The sequence below is a fragment of the Cebus imitator genome, unplaced genomic scaffold (genome assembly GCF_001604975.1).
Source record: "Cebus imitator isolate Cc_AM_T3 unplaced genomic scaffold, Cebus_imitator-1.0 Scaffold468, whole genome shotgun sequence".
Classification (NCBI taxonomy): Eukaryota; Metazoa; Chordata; class Mammalia; order Primates; family Cebidae; genus Cebus; species Cebus imitator.
This window is the reverse complement of record NW_016107783.1, coordinates 1,530,955-1,547,428: the sequence shown is the minus strand read 5'-3', so window position 1 is coordinate 1,547,428 and position 16,474 is coordinate 1,530,955. Positions and strand designations below refer to the sequence as shown.

At 35.9% G+C, this 16,474-nt stretch overlaps 1 protein-coding gene across 7 annotated transcripts in view; it reads left to right on the top strand.

The window, feature by feature from the left end:
- The first annotated feature begins 4,712 nt into the window (after positions 1 to 4,712).
- The window catches only part of DACH2 (dachshund family transcription factor 2), a 632,920-nt gene continuing 621,158 nt past the window's right edge, over positions 4,713 to 16,474 (top strand). For 6 of the 7 annotated variants that reach the window (XM_037732724.1, XM_017512281.2, XM_037732723.1 and 3 more), the window contains exon 1: positions 4,713 to 5,405. In XM_037732724.1, the coding sequence (XP_037588652.1) occupies positions 4,900 to 5,405 (506 nt within the window). In that variant the 5' untranslated portion in view covers positions 4,713 to 4,899. The remainder of the gene's footprint in view (positions 5,406 to 16,474) is intronic. The other variant, XM_017512279.2, reaches the window with a different exon arrangement.

Sequence of the window (16,474 nt, the reverse complement as noted above, 5' to 3'; positions counted from 1 at the left end):
TACTCCTTTTGTCTAAGAGTCAGATAAACAGGGTATTTTTTTTTTCTAATGATACGACCCTCCCCAATTTATTAAGTAATTTTCCTGTTTTCTTTATTAAAGATACATGCCACAAGTCACCTGAAATAGAAACTGGGAAGACCTCTTGGATTTCTCTCTATCCATTATGCTTCCATTCAATTAGTCACTAAGTTTTGTGATTTCTCTCTCAGCAATATCTCTCCCTTCCATTCCTTTCCATTCCCAATGCCAACACCTTGGGTTTGTTCATTATGTGTTTTTTGTACCACTACAACAATCGCCTCTTAATCGTCCCGATTTCTGGCACTTCCTCTTCCAGTCTATATAGATTATTTTTTATAATGTTTCATTCTATTCATTAGAAATATTCATTACTACCCCCTCTGGCTACCAGATAAATTCCAAACTCCTTAGACTGACCTTTAACTCCTTCTTTGATTCACTTTTATTTTATTTTATTTTTTTTGAGACGGAGTTTCACTCTATTGCCCAGGCTGGAGTGCAGTGGCACGATCTTGGCTCACCACAACCTCCACCTCCCAGGCTCAAGCAATTCTTCTGCCTCAGCCTCCTGAGTAGTTGGGATTACAGGCGTGCACCACCATGCCCGGCTAATTTTTGTATTTTTTGTAGGGACTGGGTTTCACTATGTTGGCCAGGCTAATCTCGAACTCCTGACCTTGTGATCCACCCACCTCAGCCTCCCAAAGTGCTGGGATTACAGGCTTGAGCCACTGTGCCCAGCCAGTGATTTCCCTTTTTATCATTTCCTCCAGTGTTCTTTGACATGTTGCCTGTGTACCAATAAATGGGTATTACTTTCTACTACTCTTAAACTTCTTATACCTTCCCACTTGAGTGGTAATGCTCAAGTCATTCTTTTACCGTAGAATATGTTGCTGCACACCTCCTTATCTCCACCCACCCAAATCCTAACCACACTTTAAAAATGAGTCTAATTCACGTCCACGAAGACCTCCCTCATTTCTTTTTTTTTTTTAGCCAGGAATGGATTCCCACTCTTCTGAACTCATTGCACATTGTGCCTCTCTTCGGGTAGTTAAAACATGCTTCCTTGTAGTACAAGTTGTTTGCAACTTAGTCGTAGGTTGTAACTTCAGTTGGCTGAAGGTTTCAAATAATTCCATTTACTACCTTTGGATTTGCTCGAATACCCTATCTGAAAACCAGTCCTGTCAAATAGTTCTGGATATTTTGCAGTGCTGCATAAAGTTGCCAATATATATTTTTTTAATTTTTAATTAAAAAGGTACCTGCTTTTTATTGACAGTGTCAAAGTGTAACATTTTGCCTAAAGTCACAGATGAGCACCCTCCCCCTCCAAACTGAGTATGAATTAAGATGAAATGTAAATTGTTCATTAAGTCATGGAAGTTTATGGCATGGAAGTTTACATTTCAGTGTATAGGAAGCTATACTCAGGCCCCACATCATTCCACTGGAATTAGAACTTCGTCTTTGGATCAGATACGGTATCTGCTTATATTAGTTTTGTCCTTATTTGTTGTGGTGGTTAGCTCCTGTCTTGTATTAACTCACAAACCTTGAGTATTTTCTTAGTTATAGTGCAGTGCCTCTCTCCATGGAGAGTCATCTCCCAAGGTACTCTGTTTACTGCAACATTTTTATGATTTTATATTGCATCAAGCAATTCCAAACTTACAGGGTGTTGATGTGAAAGGCTTCCTCTGGTCTTGTAAGAAACCTATCCCTATTTAGAAGTATGTTTTTGGCTTATGGAAGGCATTCAAATCAGAAAGGGACAAAAACAAACACTCTGTGTGGAATTGATTTTCTCAGTCTCAAAGCACTGATAGTAATAGTAGAAACAGTAGTGATAAAAAATAGAATAATTAAAAAGTCAAGAAAAAAAGAGACAAAACCTGGTCTCTTAGATCTATAAATTGCATGTATTCCTTAACAACCTTACCAAATTTATTTTCTAAAAGACTGCAATAGGAATGAATTCAAATAATGAAACCAATGGTCTTTTGCATATTGAAAACTTCCAAAGGACTTTAACCTTTCAATGACCAATGGCCAATTTGAGTCTCCAGTATTCCTGTTAGAAATAGAACCGTAATCTCTAGTAATAATTAAAATATCACTGTAAACCTAATGTGTCTCATTAAACACATGACTTTTAATTTGTGCCTTTTCTAAAGTTGTCAAAGTATGTCTGTCCTTCAGTTTCACAATTAATGATTACAGCATGAATGAATAATCTGCCTTTCCTTTTTATATTTCAGATTTCTTAAATTTGGAACATCAAAATATCTGTGTAATGTTTCATTGCTGAAAACCCCAAATCCCTCTGCACTTTGATAATGTGAGTGCAGCTACTACATACAAGGGTTAGCTTGGCCTTAGGATTTTTAAAGTAATTAGAGCCATTTCAAAATAAAACATCCTTTACAGCCAAACTTATTCACCTGGAAATTTCAAACACAGTAAGTAATCAGGGGCAAGTTATTTCAACAGAGAGTTTAATAGCCATTTCTGTCAAAACATCTGTTGAATACAATTTGGAATTTTCTTTTTTAAAACTGGTAAATACAAACATTTCTGTTAGTGCTGTTTTATTCTTTTTTGACACTTCAATTTGTTGAAGTGTTTTCTGCCTCTGCCATCTCTTTCCAATTGTCCTTTTTTGCCCCTTATTACTTTCTTCCCACAATCGTACCTATATAGCAAAAACATTTCAGTGCCTTTTAAAAATGTCTCGTGGCTGCCTATATCCCAATCTATTATGTTAGAGTCACATCACTGTATTTTGAAAGCAACGATCATCACAACTTCTTAGCATTTTAACCCCGTACAATTTGAAATTGAAACAGTTGGAAGAGATTCAAAGGACAGTTCTTAAACATGGTTGATGAAATGAGAAAAGAAGAAAATATGTTGTAGAAACAGGCAGAAAAATCCAGTTTAGGATATTTGTGACTAATTAAGGGAGCAAAAAGAACCCACACATTTCTCTTTGATCCTGCTAAGTACAGCTATGTATAAATAAAAATCAGTAAGTTTCCCACATTATTTATATTTTAGAAGAATTATCAGAGATGTTACCATAGCCATGTAGTTGGTAATGTGCTGTAAAGATATGAAGCCTGGATTTCACTTCCTGAATAACTAAGCCTCTAGAGAAGAGGNAAAAAAAAAAAACAAAAAAACAAAAACAAAACAAAAAAAAAAAAACCACTTTGGTTTTAGAGAATGAATAGCTTGGCAAAGGGTCTTAAAACAACTTTGCTAGATCCGGTGCGGTGGCTCACACCTGTAATCCCGGCACTTTGGGAGGCTGAGGCGGGCGGACCACAAGGTCAGGAGTTCCAGACCATCCTGGCCAATGAGGTGAAATCCTGTCTCTACTAAAAATAAATAACAATAATTATAAAAATTTAGCTGGCCGCCGTGGCTAGCGCCTGTTGTCCCAGTTACCCGGGAAGCTGAGGCAGGAGAATTGCTTGAACCTGGGAGGCGGAGGTTGCGGTGAGCCGAGATCGTATCATTGCACTCCAGCCTGGGCGATAGAGCGAGACTCCGTCTCAAAAAACAAACAAAACCACTTTGCTAAGGCGATCTAAACACTATACACTGTGTGGAAAAGAGCATTTCTTTTCCTTGGCTTGGAATGTACCCTACGTAGACATTTTGTTCTATAACCTCTAGTACGTTTGAGGCACTTGATGAGTGGGGGAAGTGGAATTTTGCTTATGAACAGAGCTCTAATCACTGGACCTTCAAAGCCCATGGAGGAGGACGGAAAATGCACGTTCAAGAGTGCAAACCCTCGCCCTTTCCTCATATTCCGTAAGAACTGTTTTGAGTCCTAAATAAACATTTCCTATGAATTTTAGCGGGGAGTAGGGCCAGGGCAATCCTGAGACTAAGGGACGGGGACACGGACAAGTCTGTTCTAGGACAGTGGCGGAAGTGCCATAAAATGAGGCGTCCATCTGCCACCCACAAAGCAAGTCTCTCTGTTTACCAAAGTGTTCAGAGGCTCACCACGCTTCCTGAATGTCAGTGCGAGTTAGCAACCAGAACTCTGATCTGAGTGTGATCTCGGACGCTTGTTCCTCTGCGCGCTGGGTAGCGGAAAATTTACACCAAGCGCCCTAGTTGGGCCGAAGGGCTGAGCTGTTTACTTCTGAACTGGCTAGCGTCTTTCTCCTGGAAGCTGGGCGAAGCCACCTATTAGCCCCTTGCAGAGTTTGGGAACGACGCGCAAGTGGAATTGGAGCTGCCACCTCAGTTTCCACGATCGAACCCGTGTGTAGGGTGGCGGAAGGGACACGGGGAGGCACGTTCTGGAGTAGCGCTTTGCGTTCCCACCCCGACACCAGCGGAGCGCGGAGCGAATGGGTTCACAGCGTAGGTCACTTTGAGAACTCTGCGTGACAATTGGGAGTTCTCTTGTCTGGCTGAGAGGCAAGAAGCCGAGGCCCACACCGCCCCCTTCCCGGGCTGGATTACTGTTCACCGTCGAGCCTGAACCCATTCAGGTAGTCGGACGCCAGCCAGGGAGTCTCCACCTCCTCGTCAGCAGCAGCCATTCGGAGCGCTCGGGTGCAGAAGGGGTGGGGCCCATTGGCTGTGGGGCGCTGCCAGTCTCGGAAGGGGGTGTGGTGGGGGTGGGGTCTGGGGCCGCAGCGGGTCGGGGCTGCTCACTGTTTGCTGGGTGGTGGGTGAGCTTGAGCCTGAGCCGGCTGCTGAAGACTTGCGAACAGTTCCGAGCCAGCGAGAGCGCGCCAGAGAGAGCGCGCCAGAGTGAGGGAGTGAGTGCGAGGGGATCTAGAGAAGTCAGGGTGAGAGAGCGAGGACCGGAGGACCCACGATTGAGACAGAGTGACCATGGCTGTCTCCGCATCTCCGGTGATCTCCGTAACTTCCAGCGGTGCTGGCGTCCCGGGGGGCTTATTCCGGGCCGAACCCCTGTACTCGACTCCCGGAGAGCCCCCTCGTCTCACTCCTAATATGATCAATAGTTTCATGGTTAACCACGGCGGCAGTGCCGGAGGTGGCGGGGTCAGTAGTGGCAGCGGCGGCAGCGGCAACACCAACACTAACGAGTGCCGCATGGTCGACATGCACGGGATGAAGGTGGCTTCGTTCCTGATGGACGGCCAGGAACTGATCTGCCTGCCGCAAGTCTTTGATCTTTTTCTCAAGCACCTGGTGGGAGGGTTACACACCGTGTACACCAAACTGAAGAGACTGGATATATCCCCCGTGGTGTGTACTGTCGAGCAGGTCCGGATCCTCCGCGGGCTTGGAGCCATCCAGCCCGGGGTAAACCGCTGCAAACTCATCACCAGGAAAGACTTCGAAACTTTGTTCACCGATTGCACCAATGCCAGGTGAGACACTCGTTTCCTGGCTTTCCCGCTTCTCTTACCCCTTTGGGCTCTTTTGCATGCCTCACCACGCTCATCCAACTTTGTTTGTAGAGACTGAGTCTTAACTAGTTTGCCTCTATTCTTCACGGTGTAAATCGATGGGGTAAGAGGACTAGAAGGATTCATTAATGCCGGTGCCTTCTATTCCGCGCTCAGTGCTAGGGTTTGGGTTTAAAAAAGTCCCGCACAAACTTGAGTTTGCAGTCCTCTGTTGAAACTTTCCAGCCTTTTGCCCATATCTTGCATGGCTTTTGGCTGCTTGTGGTTATTTGTTAATTTCTCTATTTGGTTTTCTTTCCTGCTCTTTTGTGGCCGCACGGGTCGGATAGGTTTTCTTCTGAACACGGAAACCAAGGGCTTTCTCTGGGGGCTGGCTGAGCTGTAAACTGGGCTCCTAAGCTGGCAAGCCAGAACACAGCATTTGGGACATGGAGGGGGTGGGAAGTCTAGAATCCATCCCAGTGGGTGATTCGATCCCCATCCCGTGTGTTTGTTGTGAGAGTGTGTGGGGTGTGGTGTTGACATTTGTGGTGGTGTTGGTGTGTGTATGTGTGTGTGTCTGTGTGTGTGTGTGTGCAAGTGCGTGTGAGAACGTATGCTTACGCTTGCTGCGCAAAGCTCCCCAGTGCACGATACAGGAAAGTCGATACTGTTTTTCAAAAAGGACCACGACAAATATCACTTTCCTGGGATCGTTTGTTTTGGGTTATCTGCAGAGGGCAATGTGGGGCATGATTCACTGTGGCTGGGACTGGATTGAAGGTTGGTGTATAAGTAGAGAGATTTTCTAGAGAGGATGCTCTCAGCTCTTCCAGGAGAACAGTTGGAAGGTTCTCATTCCCTTAAAGACAGGATTCCTTAAATGATGATGGCCAGCTTCCCTGGTTGTAAGTGTACCTTCTTCATATCGCACTTTAGAAGTACACTGGAGAATAAATGTCCATTTGCATATGAGAAGCAAATAGTGTTCAATGGTTTCTGAGTTTAAAAAGAACTTATACTTAAGATTATCTGACTTTTTAAGCACCTGTGACTTAGTCTTCTAGTGTTTGTTCCATCTGCAGTTTGGTAACATCTCAGGAAAGCAAAGATCTGGCACATGAAATTAGCATACAAACCAAAAAAATCACCGTCACGTGGTTCAAAGGAGCAAAGAGTTTTGTTGTAAAACAGCCCTACTGCTTATCATTTTGCAAAAAAATAAAAAAGAACTTTTGCTGAGGCACGCTTTCTCAAAATGAACTTTAAATCATAAAATCTCTGAGTCTATGAACTAAAACTGTAACAGTTTGCTACATCTTTGTAAAATTGAAATTGCCATGTACAGTGGAATGATACTGACAACTTGTAGGCAAACTGTTGCTTACTGCTACCATAAGATAATGCTACAGAACTTACAAGGGAATCTTTTTCCTTCTTTTTTTTTTTTTTCTTACATTGAGGAGTGTTTTCTGTGTTTGAGCAATTAAACAGAAAACTATTTATGTGAGAACTTCTACCTGATTCATATTTAGGGCTTACAAAGCTGGTTTATTATATCAGCTTTTCTTAAGGAAGATAGATGGCCTTAAAACACAAAGAATAACGGCTCCTTCAATAAAACAGGCAATTATGGATTGTAAGAGTAAAAAGACAATTTTATTTTGATTACGAAGCATTTTATTAGTACACAAACTAAAAGGGTTACAAGGGACTTCAGATAGTGGCCATCTAATTCATTTGTTGCCGTTCAAAAACACTCAAACATTTAAATTGTAGACAGGAAAACCTATTCTCTTATTAACTCTCTCTTGATCAGTGTCTCTGCTATCCATCCCTGTTCTTTCTCTGTACCCCCTCTTTCCTCTCTTATAAATGCCCATTCTTAAAGTGGAACAATTATTACACTTAGGAAATTCTTCCTCAATTAATTTGCACATTCTTGAGAAAAATCTACGACTATGCTTTTCAAAGAAATAGATTAGTATTTTAATGTGATTTTGAATGGTTTTCTGTATAAATGGAAACTTTTCCTTAATATTTATGAGAGTTACTTACTAAAGGGAAAAATCCAGAGGCCGGTGATCTTATACTATTTTTGGACCCTGTTATACCATGTATTTTTAGGTTATTATTTTTATCTAATTAACTTTTATTTACTTCTTATCATAGCAATGCTAAGTTTTTTGTGTTGAATTGCTTTTGTGTATGTGTGTGCATAAAGGTGATAGAGAAATATTAAATATGTAGGAAGAAATATATCTGTGATGTGATCCATGTGCCTTCTATTGCGTTTTCTTTTCTTTATGGGTATTTGGTTTATTATAGTCATATTTTAAAACTGTGTTACAAGTATTGCAATTTATAATTGTAAAAATTTATGAAGTATATTTATGAATGCAATCCATCAGTGAAGATGAAGAAAACTACTGAAAAATTGCAATTTTAGATGGAAGAAAATCACAATTTCTGGGAAAAATCTAATTAATGATAAAATGATATCAACACATTTTACTGATTCGAAGTTCCCACCTAACCACATTGTTAAAATTACAAAATATAATAATGCATTTGATAAATGCTTTATGACTTTAGGTAAGATTATTTACAGAAATGTATACTTGAAGTTATTCCAAAAATTGGAATTTTTAAAGGAAATTGTGAAATTTTTAGATCAACAGCATTTCTGTGACTTTTCTATTCAGTGAAAAGAAGGTAAAGGGTGTAAATAGGAAGGAAACCCAAGAGAGACAAAGTGAGGTGGATGAGACGGAGGCCAGTAAGGGAGTAGAAATGCAGGAAAAGAGCAGAATGATGCCTTGAAACGGAGTGAAAGATGGAACAGAAGAGCTTATAGAGATGCCCCAAGATGAGTGATGTAGCAATTGAGATCTGGCTAAAGAGGATTGTCCTTCAGGACTCATGACTTCTTAGTGCTTCCAGCTAAGAGCAGGGAGGGATGTGCAAGGAAAAAGTATATGTTTATTGAGTGGAAACTCTTACACACTTCTTATTTCAAAGAAGAGATTCATCTTCATCTCTTGATGGATGAATGTTCATAATAGATTGTTGAATGGAAGTCCTATTTGTAATGGTGTCATTGGCAATTTTCTTTTCCTGTATGATAAACATTTCTTCCCCTCTCTGTCAAGTATGTGGGGAAGAGTACAAGTCCTGACTTAGAGTGTTTGGAATGCTTTCTATGCTATCCCAGAACACGCAAAATGGATTGTTTTCAAATTGGTCATTTTCAAGGACCTTTAGTTATTGCCACTAAGTGACATTTTGATTTGGTTCAGTGTCCATTATGTGCATTAATGAAAAATGAATGAGCAAAATATATACATAATTGTTTCTTTGATAGTACTGAAAATCATAGCAAGAACTATCAGTGCTTTATATTAACTATTTTGTTGTTAGCCAATTATCGAAAGAGTCAGTTGTCTTCCTAGAAAAGAAGTTGAGGAATAATATCTGCTTCAACTACTAGGGAGGTAGTAAGACTGAAACTCTTGACCATTCATTGTTCTGTTCGACAAGTCAAGGTTTACATTACTGTAATTTCAAAGAGCTGTACAACATTTTTCCTTCATGCCTGTTAATATCCAAAATTAATTATATTATTTTGAGGATTATTTTTAGAATGATGATAAAAATACTCAACACCAAATAGGAAAAATTATTATACTGCTCTGGATATTGTTTTTTGAGGTAAAGCACTGTAATTTTTGTTTAATTTTTTGCACAACAAAACGTAGAGTTTTTAATACAAGAGAAAACAGGCAGGTTTAAAAAGCAAATGTTGAAAATTTTCACTCTTATGCAGTAAGTTTTTCTCACTAAATTCTCCTAAGTTTAATGCAGCAGTAAAACATTAAATTAAAAATTGGTTTCCCTAAATATGAAAATCACTCAACAATCAATACATTTTAGTGTTTCTCTTTTTACCTACCTATCAATATAAAAGTAACATTGTCAGATTTCATGACCAGCATTTAATTTTGTTCGATGGCCACTGATTAAATGTTATTTAGTCATTTAGAGTCAAACGAGTGCTTGAAGAAACAAGAAGTTATATGATTAAGAAAACATTTTAATAATGCATTTGGAGACACAGTTCAACATATATTCAAACAAATAGAATTCAGTTTTTAAAGTTAAAACTTTCAATTATAGTTTCCTGTTATTTTGATAGTATATAAACAGAACATAAATACGCTTTGATATTAAAATGGTTTTTAATATCAAAGCACATTTTACATTTTAAAACTATTTTCAAATACTGGATATATGGCTATCGTGAGCACTCAATTAATTTGGCTTTGTATTCACACTTGAGAAATACTTTATAATTCATGATCCATACAGAGTAACATAATTTAGTTTGAAAATTAATGTTTTACATTTACAGTTAGGCAACATGAAATTTTTGAAGAACTTGAATCACTTCTCTGAGCTAATATTTTGTATGGCTTACGTTTTCAGTAATGATAAAACATTTTAGATATGAATCTGTGTAGTAAATGCACATTTTATTTCATAGAATGATGAAAGGATAGTCATATTGTCTGTCAAAAGCAGCCGAATGGTCAACAATAATCTGTCCTTTATGAGAAGAATGATGTCAAGATTTTAATCAAAGCAATTATAATTATATGTCAATGCATAGACCTTCCATGTTGACATTCATTTTAAATACACGCTTCTGAATAACCAACAGTTTTGTATTTAACTACTTTAGCTGGTATTCGTATGTGCCTCACTCATTTATTAGGTGATGGATACTACATTAAAGAAATGATCCATGACATGATGCAGTATATCTTTAGATTTTTATGTATCATATTATCCTCAATGTATAGCACATCAATGTAAATAAATAATTAGGACATGATGGTCTTCAGACGTTAATGTTTCATATGGTTTTACACAGGAAATAACTAATACCTATAGAAGATATCAAGTCTGAATTATTTGATGCTTTCTTAGGTAGCCTTATTTTATATTAAGAAAATTCATAGATGTCTTTAACATGCTTCTAGCAGACAAATATAATTGTGAAAAGCCTAATCACAACATGTTGTATTTCAGTTGGCAACCCAGCTCTCCAGTGGCACTTTATCTTATGCATTTAGGGATGCAAATGATATGGGGCTTTCTACTCTGTACATTTAAAATATGTATTAAAACCATCCTAATTGATCCAAAACTGAAAATGTTATGTTTTTGGAAAAAAGACATCAAACCTTTCTCTCAAAGCAAAACGATTAGGTATTAATGATATTCTTGTTGCATATTCAGAAAGCCTTTGGTAGCATTTTTTCCTCCTTTTCTTCCCTTTCACCATCTCAACCTGCAAAACTCTTCACTGTCACTTCAGATCACACAATTTGAAAAAGATAAAACAACATTTAAACACATTTGCCTTGGAAGGGAAATTGAGCATTTGCACCCAATAAGCCTGATTGTGGCACTGCATGCAAATTGTGTTTTGATCTTGCATTAATTTCACCAAGCGGCTCTGTGAGGCTGCAGATGTTGCCCTGTGTTTAATAAATCAATGAGACAGATCTGAATGAATCACTTCAGATGGATTCTCTGCTCGGTTTGATGTCTAGATGTTATTCTTAGCTTGTTATCATGACAGATGCATTAATGTTCCCATACACTGCCAGCAATGTCAAAGAGATTGAAGCTTTTAAAGTGGCGGCATCCATTTTCTGCTAGAACAACTAAATTTATTTTATTTGAGAATCAGAGAAAAATACCAACCCGATCTTAAGATTTTTCATGGGAAAGAGTCTCAATACTCATGCTATATTGTGAATTATTCCAAAATGGTGGAAATCAACATATTAAAACCTAAATACAGTGTAGATGTTTAATAGTGCCTCTACATTAATATTTAATCATAGGAGGAAAAATGAGAATTAGTAATACATGATTGGGACATATTGAAAGTGTCACTATAAATAGAATAATACTGTATCCAAATTGATTACAGAAGGGCGTCAATTTTTAAATCCTTACTAATAAGCTTTTTGTTGGCTTAATGCAGCTGCAATATTCACTTATGAAGGGATTTACAACTCCTTCAGGATTCAATATTTTTTTTAGTAGGAAGGAGACAGACTGTCCATTGTGTATTTATCATTTATTCACTTTGTAATGCTGAAAATCCCAGGAAAGTTTATTTCATTTCAGTATATTTATATTCTAGGTAATTATTTGTAAATCATAAATTTTCCAGTAACAATAAATGCTAGTTTTATAGTTTAATTTCTTAAAGTATAGAAAAGCATATGGTCACCAAAAGGAACTTTGATATAGCTCTAGTGAAATTTATTACTTACCTGCATTAAATATCATAACTACCATACTTCATTTCATTTAACCCATGGCTTTGTTTCCTTGATTCTGAGAGAGAAACAATGCTGTCAATTTATATGAAATATTTTAAATTTGATACTGTTGGTGATATAACTTTTTAGTTAACCCGATATTTGAAAATGCAAATTTTAAAAAGCAGGTTCAAATTTTCTCTTATTTAGCTTTCTCAAGAATATACATTTTAAAAAATAAGTTTTTAGAATTAGATCCTTTTTGAAAGCCTTTACGGTATTCCTTAATCACAATATTATTCTTACCTTTATTAGAATAAGAAATGAGTAAACACCATTAAATGATACTGTTTAGATCTCAAATTCAGGAAAAATTGTATCTCCAGTGGTTAGGCTGATGTTGGATGTTTATGACACATACTATTATCTATGGTAGAGTTTAAAGAGAAGTTTAAAATGAACTTCAATGAATTATGGACAATAGTTAACTCCTTTTTCAAATTTTCTTTAAAACGTGTAAATGCCTTCATGGTGGTATCTCACCACATCCTTCTTCAACACTAAATTTTATGTTAAAATTGGCAAAAATATTATACTGAGACTGTGAATTTAGAAGTAACAAAAATTATTTTATGCAAAATTGAATATAATATATTTTAAGAACAAATTGGTATCTTTATCAGTACCTATCCTCATATCCTTAAAAGAGAACTGAACTTGTTACATAAAACAAAACCTTGGGTTTATAATAATAATTTCTGAGGAGTTATTTTTTAACTCCAGTAATGTTCATTGAAAAGGTTCATTAAGCATAATATTGTATGTATATTAGACACTTAATTCACATTTGTTGAATGAATACAACTATGCATTCACATATGCACACATTTATTCCTCTTATCAGAATTCTTTGCAGTATATGATGTTCCTTAACAAAAGGTAGGAAATAGTTAAATAAGTATGCAGTTATTGAAGAGATACTAATCCTGAAATTTTAAAACCAATGTAAAACAATTTGTAATCATGCCATCAACCTTTCACAAATACACATGAAAAGTATCAAAATCTAATTATGAACTTAGAATATTTGAAATGAAATATATCTTCAAAGAAAGTATGACTTCTTGATATTTCCCTTTATTGAAAACCCAGTAGAGATGCTCTAATATTATGAAAAAGCAAGAATTAATAAGTAAAATGAGCCTAAAACCATAAAATGATTATCAGTGATTTAGATTTATGCTAGATATCAGCACTAACCCTGTAACAGTTGACTTGTGATCCTGTTTTCAAACAGTAAATGCATGCCTGTTCAAAATGAGTTGGTCAGAAGAAGGTTTTCCTCTCTTCTGTCTAGTCTGTGAATAGAAATACAAATACATGTTAAAAAGAATGATTGGATTTTTTCCGGAATAATCTTAAGACTCAATCCAATGAAAACACAAATTTTCATTAAGTATCCTTCTCACCACCCATTTAAAAGAATAACTTAGTTCTTTCAGGTGTAATAAATTTTGAAGAGTAAAATTTCGTTTAATCTAGGACCCCTGGAGTTGAAACTACTTGTATCTGTGTACTATTTTAACCCATTACAATTACTTTGTTTATTAGAGCAAATTGTGGTGGAAACTTTGTAATTTTACTACTGGAAAAAATATATAGTACAGGAAAGTTTAAAAAATAATAAACCACAGTATTTTTATTGCTATGTAATCTTTTTATTTTTAAACAAATTGACTGCTTAATAGTGTATAATGTAATATGTATACAAAGGTATATGGCATTCGATTGCAATTGTGTACAATGACCTTATCAGGTTGCTGGCAACTACTAGCTGGTAACAGCATTTGGGCTACATTTAGTCTATCTGCTATTTATGTGATGGGTTAAAAAGAAAAAAAGTAATATTGATCTGTCGCTGGATTAAAGTTTGAAATGGGCAACAGCCTGAACACAAAAGCCTTTTTTTATGATTTCTCAGCTTGCCATTGATCTAGTTTTATTGCATTCATTATTTATTAAAAGAATTTGCAAGCTAAACATAACGTTAAGCTAGTTTGCACACAGGGACCGCACTTAGGAAATTGAATGGAAATTGCATTAGAGATGAACATCTGTGCTATTTTTCCACTCATGTGTTTATGGGTTTGTATAAAAGGTGTATTGGATTAACAGTTATAACCATCATAGCTTACAGCAATATGTTAGTTTCTGAGCTTTCAGTTATTTTGAGAGAAGTCTATCTCTCATATTTGTCTAAAAAGTATAGTACTATCATCACAAACACTATTAATTATGTATTTATTTTTATAAACAATATTTAGATAATTTTTATTATACTGTTAATGCATTATCTACATTATGTATCAATTATGAGATATCCTGCTATACTGGAGTAAAAATGTTTTGAAAATATATTTACTTATCATATAAGACTATACTATCTCTTAATGGCTTTTGGTAGTAGGGTATATAGGTGCAATTTACACAATACCTATTTTAAGAATCTTGATTTAATGCCATATTAAAGCATACTAAATTCACAGAAACTATATAAAAACTTTAATATGATCAACCATGAAATATTATATATGTAGTTAAAGCCTTGGTTATTCTAAAATGATGGTAAGCATGCAGCCACTGAAGACTTGCTCTGTATAACACTATTGATGAGAAGATGGGATGCATTATGATATGATTCCCCTTTTGGGTTCAATCCAAGGAAGTTTAATTACCAAACCCCAAGTTGACCTCACCAGAGGACATAAGTTAGACCCCAGTGAATATAGGGGTTTTGTTTGTGTTTTGTTTTTGTTTTGGACAAAGTCTGGCTCTGTCACCCAGGCTGGAGTGCAGTGGCAACCAATGAGTATGTCTTTTGCTGTATTATCTTTAAGCCATAGACATTTGGAAAGTTCATGTATATCTACTTAATTATTGGAATTTAAATAAAATTTTTAAAACTTCTTCATAATCATTTCGATTGCTCAAGATTAGATGTGTTATGATAGCCTGTGTGTGCTGTGTGTGTGTGTGTGGTGTGTATCCAGCACTTATTAAGGGTATTCTTTGTGGTGCCAGGCAGTGGTCTAGGTGCTAAGTGCTGTGAATGAAACGAACAAAACGGTCTGTTCTTTCATGGACCTTACAGTCTACCATCATGCTACCATTAGCTTAGGGTATATAAACTGTATTATCCCTCCTATTATATTTACTAAATTATGAAATATTTGAGATTACAAAATTTTTGCCACATCTATTGATGAATAATCTTTCAATTTCCTTTCCCATATCTGCCTCATGTGTTATATCAGTAAACATTAAACTCTTTTTCAGTCTTTAGAATTATACCAGAAAGGTCCAACTAAAAATACAGTCAGTTATTAAGATACAAAACAAGGTATTTTAGTTTATGAGTGCAGAAAGTATACTCATGTTATAAATAAAGTACACATAAAAAGGAGCATGAAATAAAACATGTATTTTCACTTAAGAATGACCATAGTTAATTGATCTTAGTAAGTTTTTAATAATATATATTTGTTAAGAGGGATATGAATCCTTAAAACTCATAAAATTAATCAATCCATGAGACACATGTTTTTGTAATAAAACGTGCAACTGTGGATTTTTAAAAATTTTATGTTAAAAAGCTTGCTTTGATTTGTGTTAAGAGTTTTAAACTAGTAAGATCCTCAATCTTAGAGCTTTATTTGCTTTGCATGTGGTCCTGTACAATATTATGCCAAAAATTAAAACAGAGATGAGTTATTTATTTTTGTTCATCCAGAGTACATTGATCCTTAAGTATGTTATATTTAAATGTAAATAACTTTAGAAAAACAGATTATTTGCAAACCAGATTATTTGCAATGTTTAATGTTACTATTAAGCTTGCTGCTTTGAAAATATCCTGTAACCTGCTAAACTTCTAAATTTATTTTGTAGAAAAATCTGTGAGCTCCACCTAAGCTTTTTCTGAGATATACAAAAGGGGAATTCATTCACAGAAAAAAATTACTGCATAGTACATTTTATACATAGCACACAATCTTTAGGTCTCACTTTATAAGCCAATTAGCATATTTACTTTAAACATATGACTATATACAGTATACAATATTTTCCAATTTAATTCATTTTAACAAATATTTACTAAGTACCTACTATGTGGAAGCCTCCTTATCAGGGGAAAATGGTGATCCTAAGAACTTGCTACATTCTTATTGTCTCATCTCTAGATTATCTAGATTGAGTTTTATGGTTTCATGGTTAACTCTCAGCTATCCTACATTAGTGGAAGGAAGAGTAAATAATACATATAATTCAAAAATGTGGAAAATTAAAATAACATTGATTTGGAATTGCGGTGCATTATAAAATGTTCTCTGCGTATTTACCTATCGAAATATATTTTACTTATTCTAACATTAAATTTTATTTACATTTTTTCCTCATTAGACTCTGTTTTAATGGGTCTCCAAATTCTGTGACAGATTTTGGTCAGGTTCTTTCCATTAAAAAGTACTGATTTTAAAAACTAATAACTTAAAACTGCCCAATACAAAAACAAAAACAAAAACAAAAAACCCAAGTTGTCCACAAAACATTCTCCTTTCCTTCTGAAGGTTTTTTTTTTTCTTTTTTTGAGACGGAGTTTCGCTCTTGTTACCCAGGCTGGAGTGCAATGGCGCGATCTCGGCTCACCGC